This window comes from Terrapene carolina, unplaced genomic scaffold, assembly GCF_002925995.2.
Source record: "Terrapene carolina triunguis isolate 2854851 unplaced genomic scaffold, T_m_triunguis-2.0 Scaffold68, whole genome shotgun sequence".
NCBI lineage: Eukaryota > Metazoa > Chordata > Testudines > Emydidae > Terrapene > Terrapene triunguis.
Window position 1 is genome coordinate 5,506,528 of NW_020664419.1, and position 15,987 is coordinate 5,522,514.

Here is a 15,987-nt window from a genome sequence, read left to right on the forward strand (position 1 = left end):
TGGATGGGTCATTACAAAACCTAATTTTACCATACTAATTTCCCCCTACTGTTACTCACACCTTCTTGTCAACTGTTTGAAATGGGCCACCCTCATTACTACTACAAAAGTGATTTTTCTTCCCTTGCTATTCTACAGTTAATTGAATTGTCTCATTAGCACTGACCCCCCACCTGGTAAGGCAACTCCCATCATTTCATGTCCTATGTCTATATATACCTGCTCCTGTATTTTCCACTCCATGCATCTGATGAAGTGGGTTTTAGCCCACGAAAGCTTATGCCCAAATAAATTTGTTAGTCTCTAACGTGCCACAAGGACTCCTCGTTGTTTTTGCTGATACAGACTAACACGGCTGCTACTCTGAAACCCATCTGGTCCCTGTAATTTATTACATTTTAATTTATCAATTTGTTCCAAAAATCTCCTTTATTGACACCTTAGTCTGGGACAGTTCCTCAAATTTGTGACCTAAAAAGAATGGCTCAGGTGTGGGGAACTCCCTTACATCCTCAGCTGTGAAGACCTATGCAAAGAATTCATTAGGTTCTTCGCAATGTCCTGGTCTTCCTAGAGTGCTCCTTTAACATCTTGATCATCCAGTGGCTCCACTGACGGTTTGACAGGTTTTCTGCTTCTGATGTACTTAAAAATATTCTAGCTGTTAGTTTTTGTGTCTGTAGCTAGTTGCTCTTCAGACTTCTTCTTGGCCTGCCTTAGTATACTTTCATCCTTGACTTGCCAGAATTTATGCTTCTTCTTAGTTTCCTCACTAGAATTTGACTTCCAATTTTCACAGGATGCCTTTTTGCCTCTAACCACCTCTTTAACTTTTCTGCTTAGCCAGATTGGCATTTATTTTTGGTCCTCATTTTTTTTTATTTGGGATATACATTTAGTTTGAGCCTCTGTTAAGGTGTTTTTAAATAGTCTCCATGCAGTCTGCCCGCATTTCCCCCTTGTGACTATTCTTTTTAATTTCCATTTAACTAGCTTCCTTAGTTTTGTGTAGTTCCCCTTTTTTAAGTTAAATGCTACCAATATGTGGTGTTGACTCCTGCTTCTGCTCTACCAATGATGCTAGGCTTTGTCACCCACTTGTTACATTTTAAACAAGCACCTTTATGCTTTTTCCCATTTTGTCCATCACATTTGGGAGCAGCTCTCCATAAACATCTGCAAAGCCACCTCATTGTCTTCTTTCAAATCCCTCCTTTGAAACTCTCCTTTGTAGCCATCTATCTGTCTGTCTATATCCACCTGTTGTCTTGTTTTCTTATACTTAGATTATACACTCTTGGGGCAAGGACTGTCTTTTTTGTTCTGTGTTTGCACAGCCTCTAGCACAATGCGGTCCATAACCGGGGCTCCTAGGTGCTAGGGTAGTACAAATAAATAATAATAATAATGACTGTACTCTCAATATTGCTCATCTGCAAATGGAACTCACACCTTCTTGTCAACTTTCTGTAATGGGCCACTCTCTTTCCACTTCAAAAGTTATTTCTCCTCCCTTGGAATCCTGCTGTTAATTGATTTATCTCGTTAGACTGACCTAACACTTGGTAAAGCAACCCACATCCTTTCATGTATTTATACCTGCTCCTGTATTTTTTACTTCATACATCTGATGAAGTGGGTTCTAGCCCACGAAAGCTTATGCCCAAATAAATTTGTTAGTGTCTAAGGTGCCACAAGAACTCCTCGTTTTTTATTATTTTAATATTGGGCCTACAGGGCGCCCATTGTTTTGGCATGTGGGTGCATTACAGATTAAAACTAACTGCAATTTATAATTCTAATCAGACAAGTGAGGATAAGAATTCCATTGTGTGTCCCCCTTGGTAATCCTCCAAAGCCTATTTTGAGTAAAGGAAGTAAAATTCTCAGGGTTTCTATGTTTTCTCTTTTATTCCTATGCCATGTATGCTACATATGCCTTAGTTTTTAATGTTGACATTTCTCAGCTGGTTGGGACTTAATGTGAATAGTTCTGATTTGGTATGTTGTGAAAATATACATATTTAACAACATGACAACATTTCCTAAACATAGTAAATACAATATGGTTATTAATGCATTTTTCTTTGTTCTTCTACAGTCTTTCTAACCTGATATTCAAGGCGCAAGAGGGGTGAGGTAATATCTTTTATTGAACCAACTTCTGTTGGTGACAGAGAGAAGCTTTTCAGCCATACAGAGATCTTTTTAGCTCTATGTGGCTTGAAAGTGTGTTTTTCTTACCAACGGAAGTTGGCCAATAAAAAATATTACCTCACCTACCTTGTCTCTCTAATATCCAACACGTGTAGCCGACACGACTACAGCTACACTGCATATAACATTCTGTTCAGTCCATCAGCAGTTCTATTAGGATAGCATTTAGAATGGTTGGAATTTTTCTTGAGAAGAAATGCCTCAGGAAAGGTTTTTACTCTTTGGTCAGAACTAGGGGAATGGAACGATACCCAAAATGTTAAAAGAAGAAAAGTTATCTGTACTTTGTCAAACCTCAAGTATTTTAATTCTAGGTTTGTGAGACAGCTCAGGTCATTTCTGGTTCACAAATTTTAAGGGCAGAAAGAACCATTAGATCATCGAATCTGACTTTCTGTATACCACAGGCCATAGAATTTAATCTCATTACTCCTGTATTGAGCCCATTGACTTGTATTTGACTAAAGCTTATCTAGTTAATAATTAATCGACTCACTGATAATGCTCAGGCATCAAGTCTAAGGCATCACATGGAGTCACATAGCATGTTGCTTGGAAGATTATCAAGCGTCTATGTACATTTGGGTGCATTTATACTGGAAATTATGATTTCACAATATACAAAAGTTATGTTACAGCCCTTTGAAAAAAGGCACTGTTTCCCGGCATACCATTACTGCCCTGTAAAGCTGTTATGTTATGTCTGGGGTTTCTTTGTTTGCTTTTGACTGCATTGTTCATATGTTTCAGAACATACCAATACACAATGAATGCTGGAGGAAGGACTTTTGCTTTAGGACTTTAGAAGGATCTTTCAACTTTTTGGATTGAACAAGTTGGTCCACTGGATGTATTTAGCTATATTCAAATTTGGTTAGGACATTGAAGCTAACTCCTCTGCTCTTGCATAAGTGCCATGGGACTTTTAATGGTCATAACCACCATTTTATAGCTTATTCAAGAGATGTTAACGCCAGGAGCTCATTGTCTGCTAACACCATGACGCTGTCTAAGAGGAAAGAGTGACATCTCAGTACCAACATCACTTCCTTTAGCACTTGGTTCTTTCCCAGAAGTTTCCCATCCAGGTATACTGTTGAGTTATCCCAAAACTTATTAGTTGTTGAAATCTGGTAAGACCATGGCGTTAGAGTGTTTGCCAATTGCATGGCTATTTCATACTAATATTCGAGTTAGAGGACTGGTTTGATACAGGAATCCAGACAGAAAGTCAACTATTTTTTACCAAAATAGGTGAGAGGGGAAATTTGACATGGGTATTTATAGTACTAGGTAGACACAACATAGTGAGTCAGATGCCATGATAATCTGAACTAAGAATTTGCTTTTTTTTTTTCTTCCATGGGTTTGTGACACTAGCTTTGACATGGTTTGATGCGGAATATAAACCTGTAACATACAGAATAGGACATTTTTTCCCTGAGTACATGGGTGACATGGAAGGGAACAGTAGTAGGCTGGCAGCTCTGAAGATTTACGCAGAAATTGTTGGAGAAAGCAACACAGCAGACAGAAACAGTCAGATAGTTCAGAAGTGAAGAAAACCTTTCCCAAGAGATAGCAAAAACGCAACCCTGTATCAAAATCCAGAGATTCCCACAAAAGGCTACTTCATGAGCTCATTTCACCAAGGGGTTTGATGCTGTTTCTGAAACTATATAATCTCTAGATGGTATCCGACAATTGAAACTGACCTGTGAAGAGGAGAACTGATACCCATCTGCTGGACTGAAATGGTAACTATTGTGCTCCAGCTTTGAAAACTTTTCCCAACTATTTTTGATCTAAAAGTAAAAAAATGGGTGTCGGTTCTGTCTTTGTAACTTTCCCCCCCCGGAAGTTGTTTTGTTTTATTATCATTTGTTATGTATACAGGTAAGTTAGAAATGGATCTGAGTTGTGACGTTTGGGTCCAGTTCAAAAGTTCCCTGAAGTTTGGGAGTATTTGTATCTGGGGTTTTGGACCATGTGTGTTGTAAACATATGTAGTACTTAACAAAATCTCATAAGAAGACAAGATCCTTTCCTCGAGGAGTTTACAATCTAACTAATACAAATAAAATACAAATGAGAAAATCAGGCATAGGCATGGTGAACAGCACCAGAAAGGAGATCAGATTGAAAGGCCAAGAGAAACCTACAGTTCCTTGCCGTATAGAAGAGACAGGTCTCAACTGTAATGACTATATAGGTGCTTCTTTATTCAGTTTTCTGGCCCTCGATAGGCCCTGTAGTTCAGGCTCTCTAGCTCATGGACTAACTAAACATGACAGGCCTGATTCACCATTGCCTGATACCTTGGGTCATCATTTAAACTGTACAAAGTGAGTGCCCTTTGGGCGTGAAATGCCACCGCCAGCATACATGAGTGAAGGCATGTGACTTGGTAGTATTTTACATGCACTTTACAGAGCTATACGTGATTCCAGAAAATCCGGCTCAGTTTGTGCTGCTGAGTATCACTACATACAGTGTCCTTAACTCCTGTCCTGTGCTAAGCAGCCATGCCAGCGACCGCTGACCACAGGGCAGATTTTTTAAAAGGGATGCTAAGGAAGAGAGGGAGAGTACTCAATACGCAGTCAAGAGGGAAATTGTTCCAAGCACAGAGAGCTGTGTGGAAAAGGCACATAGCAAAAGATGGGAGAATTTATTTTCTATTCTGTCCTTTTTTGTTTCTTATACCCCTCTGTTCATTGTGGTAAAACCGAAGAGCTTGTCTTTCTCCGGGGCAACTGCTGAGTACATTGCAGTAGCAGCATACTCATTTGGTATTGAATAGATCGTGTGAGCAGCACATTATTGTGGTGCATGGGCATTTTCAGTTTTGAATAGTCTTGACCACATTTTGACTCAGATGTGGCCTTTGTAACATTGGCCTCATCTGTGTTCATGCCCACAGGTAAAGGTCACTCTGCTAAGAAGGAGATTTGGCTATTAAAAGCATTTGTGTGCATATCGATTCAAACCCTATTCTTTGGCACTAACCTCCCCAATTTGGGGTTTTGGTTGGGTTTTTTTAGGGGGAGAGAATGGGGATGTAATAGAACATCACCTGTGAGAGGAATTGCTCTGGGTGACAAACATACGGCCAGAATATATGGGTGGTTGGGGAATATATGATCCAACCTTGGATAATACTGAAAAAACTGATGAATCACACTAGTTTGGTTTGAAATGGTAGGGAAAGAAGTCTAAGAACAGTGCCCAACTGAGTGATGTCCACCTCACAACAATAATCAGAGCCATTTGGTTTTTCACTGGCAGTCTCAGCAGGGAGAGCAAGGACTGAATAGGCATTATTCATTAGTATGTATTTATACCTTGTAACGACCCTACCATTTTACAAAATTGAGAGTAAAGCATCTTCCCTGACCTAGAGGGCTGAAGCTTTAAAAATGAGAAGATAAAGAAAAGCCAGCAGTGAAGGCGGTGCAGAGATGAGGAGATCATTGGTGAAGAGAACAAGGTGGGTTGTAAGGAAGGATTTGAACCAGGTGAGAGGAAATCTGGCAAACAAGAATGGGAAATTGTTCTAAAGTTCACAGCCAGGCCTGGAAGATGGAGGCAAAGGGCAGCAAGAGACAGAAAGCCAGTGAAGGAATTCGAGGGGTGGAGGGGGCTGCCAGTGCAGTGGAACAGGTTTTAGCAGCAGAGTTTTGGACTGACTGGAGGGGAGAAACAAGGGGGCTAGAGAGGAGGTTACAGTTATCAAGGCGAGTGTGACCAAAGTCATGGGCATGTGTTTTTAACAATGGAACTTTAGTGAGAGACTGGATATGGGGTTAGAAGGAAAGAGATGAGTCAGAGACGATACCATGACCATGAGCTTGGGAGATGGCAAGCTGATGGAGTTACCGGTGGTGACATGATAAGGGAAGTGGAAGAAGAGGATTACACTGGATAATAAGAAACTGGAGTACACTCAGGCCCTAATGGGGAAAGAGGAAATTTCTTCATCTCAAAGTGGAGATACTGTAGAGAGTCCCTGTTTGTAGCAACTTCTACCTTTCCTAGACCATCAGATCATGGGGTTGGCAGTCTTTTAGTACAGAGCAAGGGGTATTTTTATATTGGGCATTTACTTGATAAGGGCTGCTGCAACTGGGATTCCAAGGGGTTGCTATAAAGTAGCTTGCTCTCTGGTCAGCCTAGTGAGGACTTTGTGCGTGTGCTTGATGATTTAACATTGTATGTAACATCCAGATACCATGGTGATGGGCATTGTATACAGATACATACGTTGTGTATACATTTCTGAGCACTGGTACTCTACATTTTAAATTAAATTCTCAATTTTTTATTTTAGTCCTTTCTGGGTATGAGCCACACTTCAATACAGTATATTAAAATTCAAAGGGATCTTGACAAATTGGAGCACTGGGCTATAGACAACAAAATGAAATTCAACAAAGACAAATATAAGGTGCTACATTTAGGGAAGAGAAACCAAATATACAAATATAGAATGGGGGATAAAAGACTTGGCAGCAGCACTGCTGGGAAGGATCTGGGAGTTGTGGTGGATCACAAGCTCAACATGAGTCAGCAATGTGATGCTGTGGCAAAAAAAAGGAAACGCAATTTTGGATTCCATTAACAGAGGCATAGCATGCAAGTCACAGGAGGTGATAGTACCGCTTTACTCAGCGCTGGCGAGGCGTCAGCGCTGGACTCAGTACTGTGTCCAATTTTGGTCAGCGCTGTATAGAAAGGATGTAGAGAAACTGGAAAGGGTCCAGAGGCGAGTGACAAAGATGATCAAAGGGATGGAATGCAAGTCATATGAGCAAAGGCTGGAGGACCTGGGTATGTTTAGTTTGCGAAAGGGGAGATTAAGGAGGGACATGATCGCAGTCTTCAAATACACCTCTACCCCAATATAACGCTGTCCTTGGGAGCCAAAAAATCGTACCGCGTTATAGGTGAAACCGCGTTATATCGAACTTGCTTTGATCCGCCGGAGCGTGCAGCCCCGACTCCCCAGAGCGCTGTTTTACCGCGTTATATCCGAATTCGTGTTATATTGGGTCGCGTTATATCGGGGTAGAGGTGTACTTGAAAGGCTGCCATAAAAAAGATGGAGAAAAATTGTTCTCTCTTGCCACAGAGGGCGGGACAAGAGGCAACAGGTTCAAACTCCAGCAGAGCAGATTTAGATTAAATCTCAGGAGAAATTTCCTAATGGCAAGAACAGTAGGACAATGGAACAAACTGCCTAGGGAAGTCGTGGAATCTCCTTCACTGAAGGTTTTCAAAAAGAGGCTGGATATCCATCTGTCTTGGATGGCTTAGACATAACAAATCCTGCATTTGGCAGGGGGTCAAACTAGATGACCCTTGTGGTCCCTTCTAACCCTATGGTTGTATGATTCTATGATTTTCTGTTAATCTAGGATCATTAGTTGGATTGCAAGCTCTTTGGGGCAGGAACTATCTTTTTTGTCCTGTGTTTGTACAGCACCTAGCACAATGGGGTCCTGGTGCGTGTCTGGGGCATCTAAGTGCTATCACAACACAAACAATAAATAAGAAGAAGGTAAGAGACAGTATGTCCAATGAACCAGAAGACAGGAGACATGAGTTCTCTCTACCCCTGCTGTACTGTGCAACTTAAATAAGTGAATGATCTCTCTCTGCCTCAGACTCTTCATCTATAAAATGAGGGAAATGATGTTTGCCCACATTTTGGAAAGCTCTTCGAGAGCCACAGATGAAAAGTGCTATATGAGAACTAAGTATTTTTATTTTCATTCTCCATCCAGAAATGTTCATTATTGACAGTGTATTTGCCCAGAAACCCTGTGCTATATGCACTGTGCAACAGAATTTATTTTATTACATTGATCTGCAATACTGGGAGAGCTGGAAAATCAAGGGATAAATGCGGTGCCACAGGCACTGTAGGTGCAGTGATTACAAAGAGACATTGTCAAGTTTGGCCCATAATTTGGCCTATCCTCTTTTAGTTCTATGCGTTTGCAAGACTCCCTACTGTCCTTTACATGTTCCCCATAAGAAAGAAAACAACACACTAACACCCGCAGTACTCAGAGACAACCCTACAATAACTAAACTGGAGGGGAAAAGATTTTGGTAAAGAGTTAGTTCAGTTTCAAAGGGCATTATTATAAAGAGAATAACAAAATGAAGTTAAAAATCATGAAAGTATCGGGACAGGCATTCATAGTAAGTACAGGAAGCGAAGGAAAGAGGGGGTGTAACGCAGGAGAGATAACTATATGGAAATATCTTAAGTTAGTCTTCTATATTTATAAATTCATCACAGAATTCAATTACAGAATTCAGTATGAAATGCAAGTGTTACACACCCCTCAGTTTTTCCATGATTCTAAGAAAGGCTTCTGATAAATGCAGATCTCAGTGCGTGCTCTCGTTGTGTGTACTCTCCCAGGGCACAGTAATACAGAGAACATGATACACAGGACTTGACTCATCCCAGAACTGATTCCATTTACATATCTCCTGCTGAACATTTCACAGTGAGACTGCCACATGCATCATTTAAAATCATGCAGGGGACGCTGGCATTTCATTTTGCCATTACAATGTCTCCATTTAATAAAAAGATGCAGATGTATCAATGCATTATTCTCTGAAGATAAAATTGCCTGGAGATTAAACGTTTTGTTTATGAGTAGATTGGGGCAACAGCCAGGTCAAGTTATTCCATTATATACAATACAATCTCCTCTCAAAATTACAATGGCTCTGGTACAATTTCAGTACCCAGTGCTGGATGTGAGCAATTAGCAATGAAGTCTTCAGTTTGTCTGAGTTTCTTTCCCATGAAAGAATTTATTTCTGAATTTCTTACCCGGCTCTTACCTCTGAAGTTGGAAATACTTGTGATGTTTAGAACAGAAATATCATAGGTACTGACATTACAATTTATAGACATCTTTGCATTCAAACATACTAATTCAGACTCAAACACAGATACCAATTACTTATATATTACCAATCTGTTCCTCAAATTCAGCCAATTTCTTAGGGTGAATACCCCAACAGGTAATACTAATATAAACCAGTAGTGTGTGGTAAATGGTTAATCTAATTTCTTCTAGAATGAATAGGTAGCATTTATTAAAGGGGTGAAAAAGCATAATTGGTATTAATCACATCTGTAGCAAACCTCGATTATATATCCGCTACTAGCAAGTACACCAAAGTCACTTGCAAGTTATCTGAAGAGGTTATTGACATTTCAATTTCTATTTTTATATTTCCTAAAGTTTCATGCAAAATGGAAAAAAAAATCAAAGATCTATTTGTGCTAGAAGAGTGCGTAGTATTCCTTTGATCTGCCCACTGTTCCAGTGATGGGTTAGAAGAGTCATATGTTACTCAGACAAAACAGGTAATGGTCCCACTCCAGATTGTCTCCAGTTGATGGTTTGTGGGCACATTTCTCTTGCTTCCTTAGAATACAAAGTTCCTTTAATCTACTAACCTCTTGCCTTACCTTAAAGCAGTCAGCGTGTCAGTAACCTACGCCAGAGCAACCAAGCAATAGTAAACCTGGTTTTACTTTCCAGAAAGCAGTGATGATCTCTTACCATTTCCATGTCCAGTTGCCTCTCCGGTTCTGAGCAAGCCCCACAAGAAAAGAAAAACGAGCTCCATGTAACCTGTTCACGTATTTTCGACACAACGCTGATGAGGAGGAGGTTTTTAAAAGGTTAAGGGGCTTTCACTCGGTGAATCAATGATCTGTCGATTACACTACGACAGAAAAAGGGATAGCCATTTGGAGGGCACAGCTAGGACATTTCTCTCTGGTCAGCATATCATCCTTTTGCTGTCTAGATCTGTGCGAGAGAATGAAACTAATGATGTGTGATACAGTTTAGCTGTGGTGTGTAGGAAGTGGTTGATAGGTAGGTGGCTCTTATTTGCACCCTCAGCTTCATTTCAATTGTCGGTCAGAAAGGGTGGGGAAAAGCTTTAGCTGTCAGGTTTGGACACTTACCTACCAAATGGAAAAATTTTGTCCCTTTTAGGGTGACCAGACAGCAAATGTGAAAAATCGGGACGGGGTGGGGGGTAATAGGAGCCTATATAAGAAAAAGACTCAAAAATTGGGACTGTCCCTATAAAATCGGGACATCTGGTCACCCTAGTCCCTTTGGATTTAACTACGGAGAGGAAAAGCAAACTCTGTTCACTAGGACAGGAGCTGGATGGTACCTGGTTTTCTGGTGTGTGATAACTGAATTCATATACCATACTGTCAGTTACAAGTATAAGGAGGAAAAGCACCCCCAGGACATGTCAGGTTGGCTTTGCAGTGGTGTTTTTCTGCTAGCAAGAAGAACACTTGGAAAACTGCAGTGCCAGTTTTTATGGCTCTTTTTAAATGTAATTTCTACATGTGATGGGTGAACTTCCAAAGTACTGGAAGGTCCATTTGAATAAACATCCGTTGATAGGGCTGGCAGGTTGGGAATGAAGATGTCCTGTTCCCATTCTTAGAATGCCTTGTGTTCTCATGGAAAACCATAGATGGAATATAACTCCTTCCAAATCAAGGTGCCATGTGGGAATCATTCTCTGACATACTCCCCTGAGAGAAGTTGGAGTTAATAAATAGGACACACTTTATATTAAAGTTCCACTTCTGTGCGGTTTCTAAAGGATTAATGTATCTTTTAATAACTGATTAATTGATTGTTATAGAGTCCAACAGGACTCTAGATTGCTTAGAAACATGTATAACACCTTCTACTGATGTGCTTATAACCACATATTACTGATGTCTGTAACATCTATTAATCATTAGCCCTTTATAAGCCATTTACAAATGGAATCTTACTCTAAAGGATGACCAAGAAATGTGTGTGATGTTTTTTTAAAATTTTATTCTAGTAGTCAGTTGTGGTGGCTGTTGAAATAAAAGATTCCACATTAATATCTTCTGCTATGAAACCTAATTGCCAGAGACCTCCCATATCCATTCCAAAGTATAGTGCTTTTGCAGTGACTGCTGCTTCTGGTGAACTGCAGCTGAGGATAACTCAGAGCTCCCTCATGTGGTAGGTGATGCCCCTTTTCATACCAGCTCCTCCTTCTCTAATGCACAGTGCAAATCCTCATGGTGTTGTTGGCCGCCGTGGGGCTCGAGGGGACAACAATGGTCCGTGGCCCGGTGTGCTTAGCACCAATGAAGACACCGAGGGGAGAAAGCAAGCCAAGTTTATTTCAGAGCTCTGAAATGGCACTAGGAGACCAGCATGTCTCAAATCCAGTGCAACAAATACAAACAAATTTTACCTTTTATACTCCAAACTGGTTGCATACATCTCTTTGTCTGGCTGTTCCCCCTCACCCCTCCCTTCCAGACAACTGTTACAATAAGCTCTACATACGCTTGTGAGAAAACTTTCCCAGTCTCTGCGACCTTGGGTTAGACATCTGCAAACTAACTACCCCTCTTTTCCCTCGCTCCTTATCTCGATTATTTCTGCGAGTGTGAGTGAAACTGCAGCCATCTGCTAGAAACGCTGACCAATACATTTCTGCTTCAGCCTGCTTCAGAGCATGTAAGCAGTGAGCACAGAAGTAGGTGAGAGTTCACAAGATGGGGTTTGGGGGTTCAGATAGGCCCAGAGCAAAAGAGCTTCATCGACACTTTGGCCTTCCACTCTCCCGAGTTACCTGGTAGCTATGCCTAGTGGACCCCAACAGTGTGTCTTGCTGTAATGGAGTATGGGAATGTGCTTACACTTGGCCAGGAAGTTACAGTCCAAGGTCAATTGCCTGTCATAGATAAAACTGTATATGACGTGACAAAGAGAACAATGAGTATCTTTAAAGTGCTGCTGGTAAAAAGGGATTATTCAGGGACCGCATCATGCTCCATATTCATCTTCTGAGACTGAACTAGCATTGTGGGGACTTCCACCAACCATCTACCATTGATGCAATCCTTGATGAATAAGTGCAAGCCAGAGCACTTTGGAAATTCCCTACGTAGTGGTGCCAGGCATGCTTCTTTTTGGCAGGATCATGGAATAATAGTTCCAGCTCCTTGCACAATCACCAGAGGGACTATGCTTCTGTGATTTCATGCACTTTATAACTTTCCTAGATAGTTTTTTTATCCTCAGAGCTGACCCCATGTGTTGCTTGTGGAGCCATAAGAATCCCTCATTTTTTGCTTGCTTTAAATCTTCCTTCAGGGCCCCTTTTTCCAGATGAAGTCTGTTTGGGTCTCTCTTCAACACTCCTCCATAGGGAGAGAGAGATGATTTTTTATCTTAAAACAAAACAAAACCCTAAAATCCTACCAAAACAAGAGACATCACTGCACATGCTTCTCGCCTGGGGGAGAGGATGAGAGAACAATCACCATGTGACAGATGTTAGTCACACTGCTTAATGCACTACTGCAAGGTGATCACGCAGTACGAACATATGTCTTCCTATGAAAATATTTTCTGTGAGTTTGAAAGTTTACCCCAGTGCCAAAGTGTGTGAAATCTGAGCGAAGGCATCCATAGCGTATGGTGTTGGTGGACAGATTTATTTTACTTCATTGTACAGAGGAAAATCAGAGCTTTGCCTCTCATAGAGATTGTTTCCTCAATTAGTTAAGTAGTTTTGAACCTCAAAACTTTTACTCTCATTTCTTTTCTGACCAAACTCTTTAATTACATTAACTGAGTCATTTACCTCGCCAAGGAGGGAGATGAGTCTTTTCTGAAGTCCTTCAGTTCATTCTGCATTCCCTGGTTAATAGCAGCACTGGAAATTCTTCTCTTTACCCATCAGCTCTCGCAGGGAGCTCTGGACAGGGGCCATCTGTTTTTTCCAGATTTTAGCTGTATTTCTTCTTTTATTTTGTACAAATCCTTTACTTATCCGGCCATGCCAATAGGGGCAGCCCCTTGTGCAGCTTTCTCGTTATTTTTGAAAATCTCTCTTTACCTTTAAACATGGATGGAGGTGGATTCTGGCAGGTGGGTAGGGAGCTCCCCCTTTCAGGCAGCCATCTGCTTTTAAGCCCTTCCCTTGCAGGCTCATGAGAGTTCCCACATTCTACAAGTGTGGGGATTTTACAACTATATGAAAATATACAACCCTACCTCACTAACCCTGATACTGGAAGTAACAGAGACCTTAGGTGGCTGAGAATTTCATGTGCAGTTTGTGTTAGTTAGCCTTGTAACTCTTAGCTGGCAGTAGATATATTGCTGTTACAATGATCAATGAGGAAGTAACCACCCTTCCAATATAGCCTTTTTGCTGCTTACAAAGGACATTAGGTAAAGGATTTGGATAAAATGTTGAGATTGAGGAAGATTGTGGCACTGCAAAGCAGGGGTCTGGATGTCCCTGCCCACCACAGAAATGATGAGATAAAGGCTCTGTAACATGGCAATCTGCCCCTTTAATAGCCTGCAGGGGGAGGGGGACAGGGAGCAGCCAACTCTGCCCCAGAGAGAAGTCCAGCAGGCAAGAATCGGCTGACACATCTGATCAGCATCACATGATTGACCCATATTCTCAGCTAGACAATATAAAGGGGGAAAACAGGAGAAAGGGGCTGCTAATCAGAGCAGGAGGTAGCCTGTCCACCTGCCCTGAGGAGCCTCCTTGTGGAGTCAGAGTGGGCCTTATCTGGTAGCTAGCAGAGACCAGAGGACCCCATTCTGATCCCCTAACCAGACTGTTGCTTGTGTTACTTTTTGCACACTTTTCCTTCTTGTTTGTGAAGGCAATAAACAGAGCCATGAAGCAAGGGAGAAAAACTTAACCTACCCTAGATCTAGCTGATTGTCTGTTCTCAGCTGGGGACTAGGCCACAGATGTACGGGCTAGCCAAGATTTGGGAGATTTTTTGTTTAAACCAAGATATTTATTACAATACCCCAAGAAAACACAACAAGAACAATGTATTAGGAGCCCACAAAAGTGAAGTGTCCCAACTCAAAATACAGAAATGGTTTTCTTCCCTCCCCCAGCTACTATATGTAAGCAGCAGAATGGTCCCGCTATTGTGGGGAACTTTCCTGGTTTATGCACTACCCCGTGGAATCAGTAGTGAAAGGATCTGAGTCCTTGCTCCAACTCCCTTTACCCAGAGGCTTGCCTGACCTTGAGGATCCCCTTTCACTGTCCCGTACACCAAAGTCCTTGTAACCCTGGCAAGGCTGGGCCCAGGATTCCTGGGAGGCTTAACCCCCAGTCTCGTCATGGTCATTTAGAACAGGAGTTAGGATGTCCCCACTCTGGGGTGCTCTCTCTGCACTGGACGCTTCCCTGACCCACTGATCATTACTTTAAGTTCAAACCAAATACAATTTATTAAACAACAGGTTGTGACGTTATTGATATAATCTGGGACCATATAGATCAATGTTGCAACCAAGGTCCTGTAGTGGCACCCAAATCTTGTATAAAGGGGGTCAAATGGGGTGTCTTAGACAAGGTTATGGTTTACTGGTTCTGATTATGCTGTCTATATGTGTGTATCTATTTTGTAGTTGAAGTTATGAATATTGGCTCTATACTGTCTGTATTTCAAACTTATGCTATGCTTCTGGGTGACATCCCAGACAAGCTGGTGTTAGCTCTGCCTAGCCTGCTTGATGGCCCATTAAGGACCATCAGCTATACAATGGACCCATTGAGAGAAGGCAAATATGCCTTGAGACTCAGCAAAGTATGCAGGGACTGGCCCATGTGACTCCAGACTCCATTTTGCTGTAATTTTCCACAGTAAGGACAAAGAGGTGTTCTTACACCTGGAAAAGACTATATAAGGCTGATGCCTCATCTCCATCTTGTCTTCAGTCCTGCTTCTTACCTCTGGAGGGACTTTGCTACAAACTGAAGCTCTGAACAAAGGACTGATGACCCATCCCAGCTGGGGATGTATTCCAGAGACTTGATTTGAACCTGCAGTTTATTCTATCGCTGCTGCAAGCCTGAACCAAGAACTTTGCCATTACTGTATGTAATTGATTCCATTTAACCAATTCTAACTCTCATCTGTCTTTTTCCTTTTATGAATAAACCTTTAGATTTTAGATTCTAAAGGATTGGCAACAGCGTGATTTGTGGGAAAGATCTGAGTTGTATATTGACCTGGGTCTGGGGCTTGGCCCTTTGGGATCGAGAGAACCTTTTTTGTGTATATTGGGATATTGGTTTTCATAACCATTTGTCCCCATAACGAGTGGCACTGGTGGTGATACTGGGAAACTGGAGTGTCTAAGGGAATTTTTTGTATGACTTGTGGTCAGCCAGTGGGGTGAAACCAAAGTCCTCTTTGGCTGGCTGGTTTGGTTTGCCTTAGAGGTGGAGAAACCCCAGCCTTGGGCTGTAACTGCCCTGTTTTAGCAATTTGTCCTTAATTGGCACTCTCAGTTGGGTCTCGCGAGAACCGCATCGTCACACAGGTATAAGGAAAAAATGGGAAAGATTCAAGGAAGCAAGGAACCCCGCCCTGTGGGCACGGGGAAACCACACACAGCCGTCTCTAGGATGCAAGGAAAGTTCAGTCTGTTCCTCACATGTCCCAGGCCTCCTTCTCATGCCCTGGCAGCGCTGCGGTGACACGATGGGTCAGGCGCCTGCTCTGGCGGTGGCCACACGCCCTCAGGCTCTCTAGGTGCAGAGCCTTTCTTCCCAGCGTCGCCCCCACCCTCCACCCCATCGGGGTCACGTCCCCACCACCAAGTCCGGCCTGCCAGACCTCTTGTCTGATGCCAGCTCCCCACA

At 42.0% G+C, this 15,987-nt stretch overlaps 1 protein-coding gene across 1 annotated transcript in view; it reads right to left on the minus strand.

The window, feature by feature from the left end:
- IL2RA (interleukin 2 receptor subunit alpha) overlaps nt 1–9,885 on the minus strand; it is a 27,657-nt gene extending 17,772 nt beyond the window's left edge. Inside the window, exon 1 of the mRNA XM_026649004.1 lies at nt 9,819–9,885. Within this exon, the coding sequence (XP_026504789.1) occupies nt 9,819–9,885 (67 nt within the window). The remainder of the gene's footprint in view (nt 1–9,818) is intronic.
- Nucleotides 9,886–15,987: the final 6,102 nt, after the last annotated feature.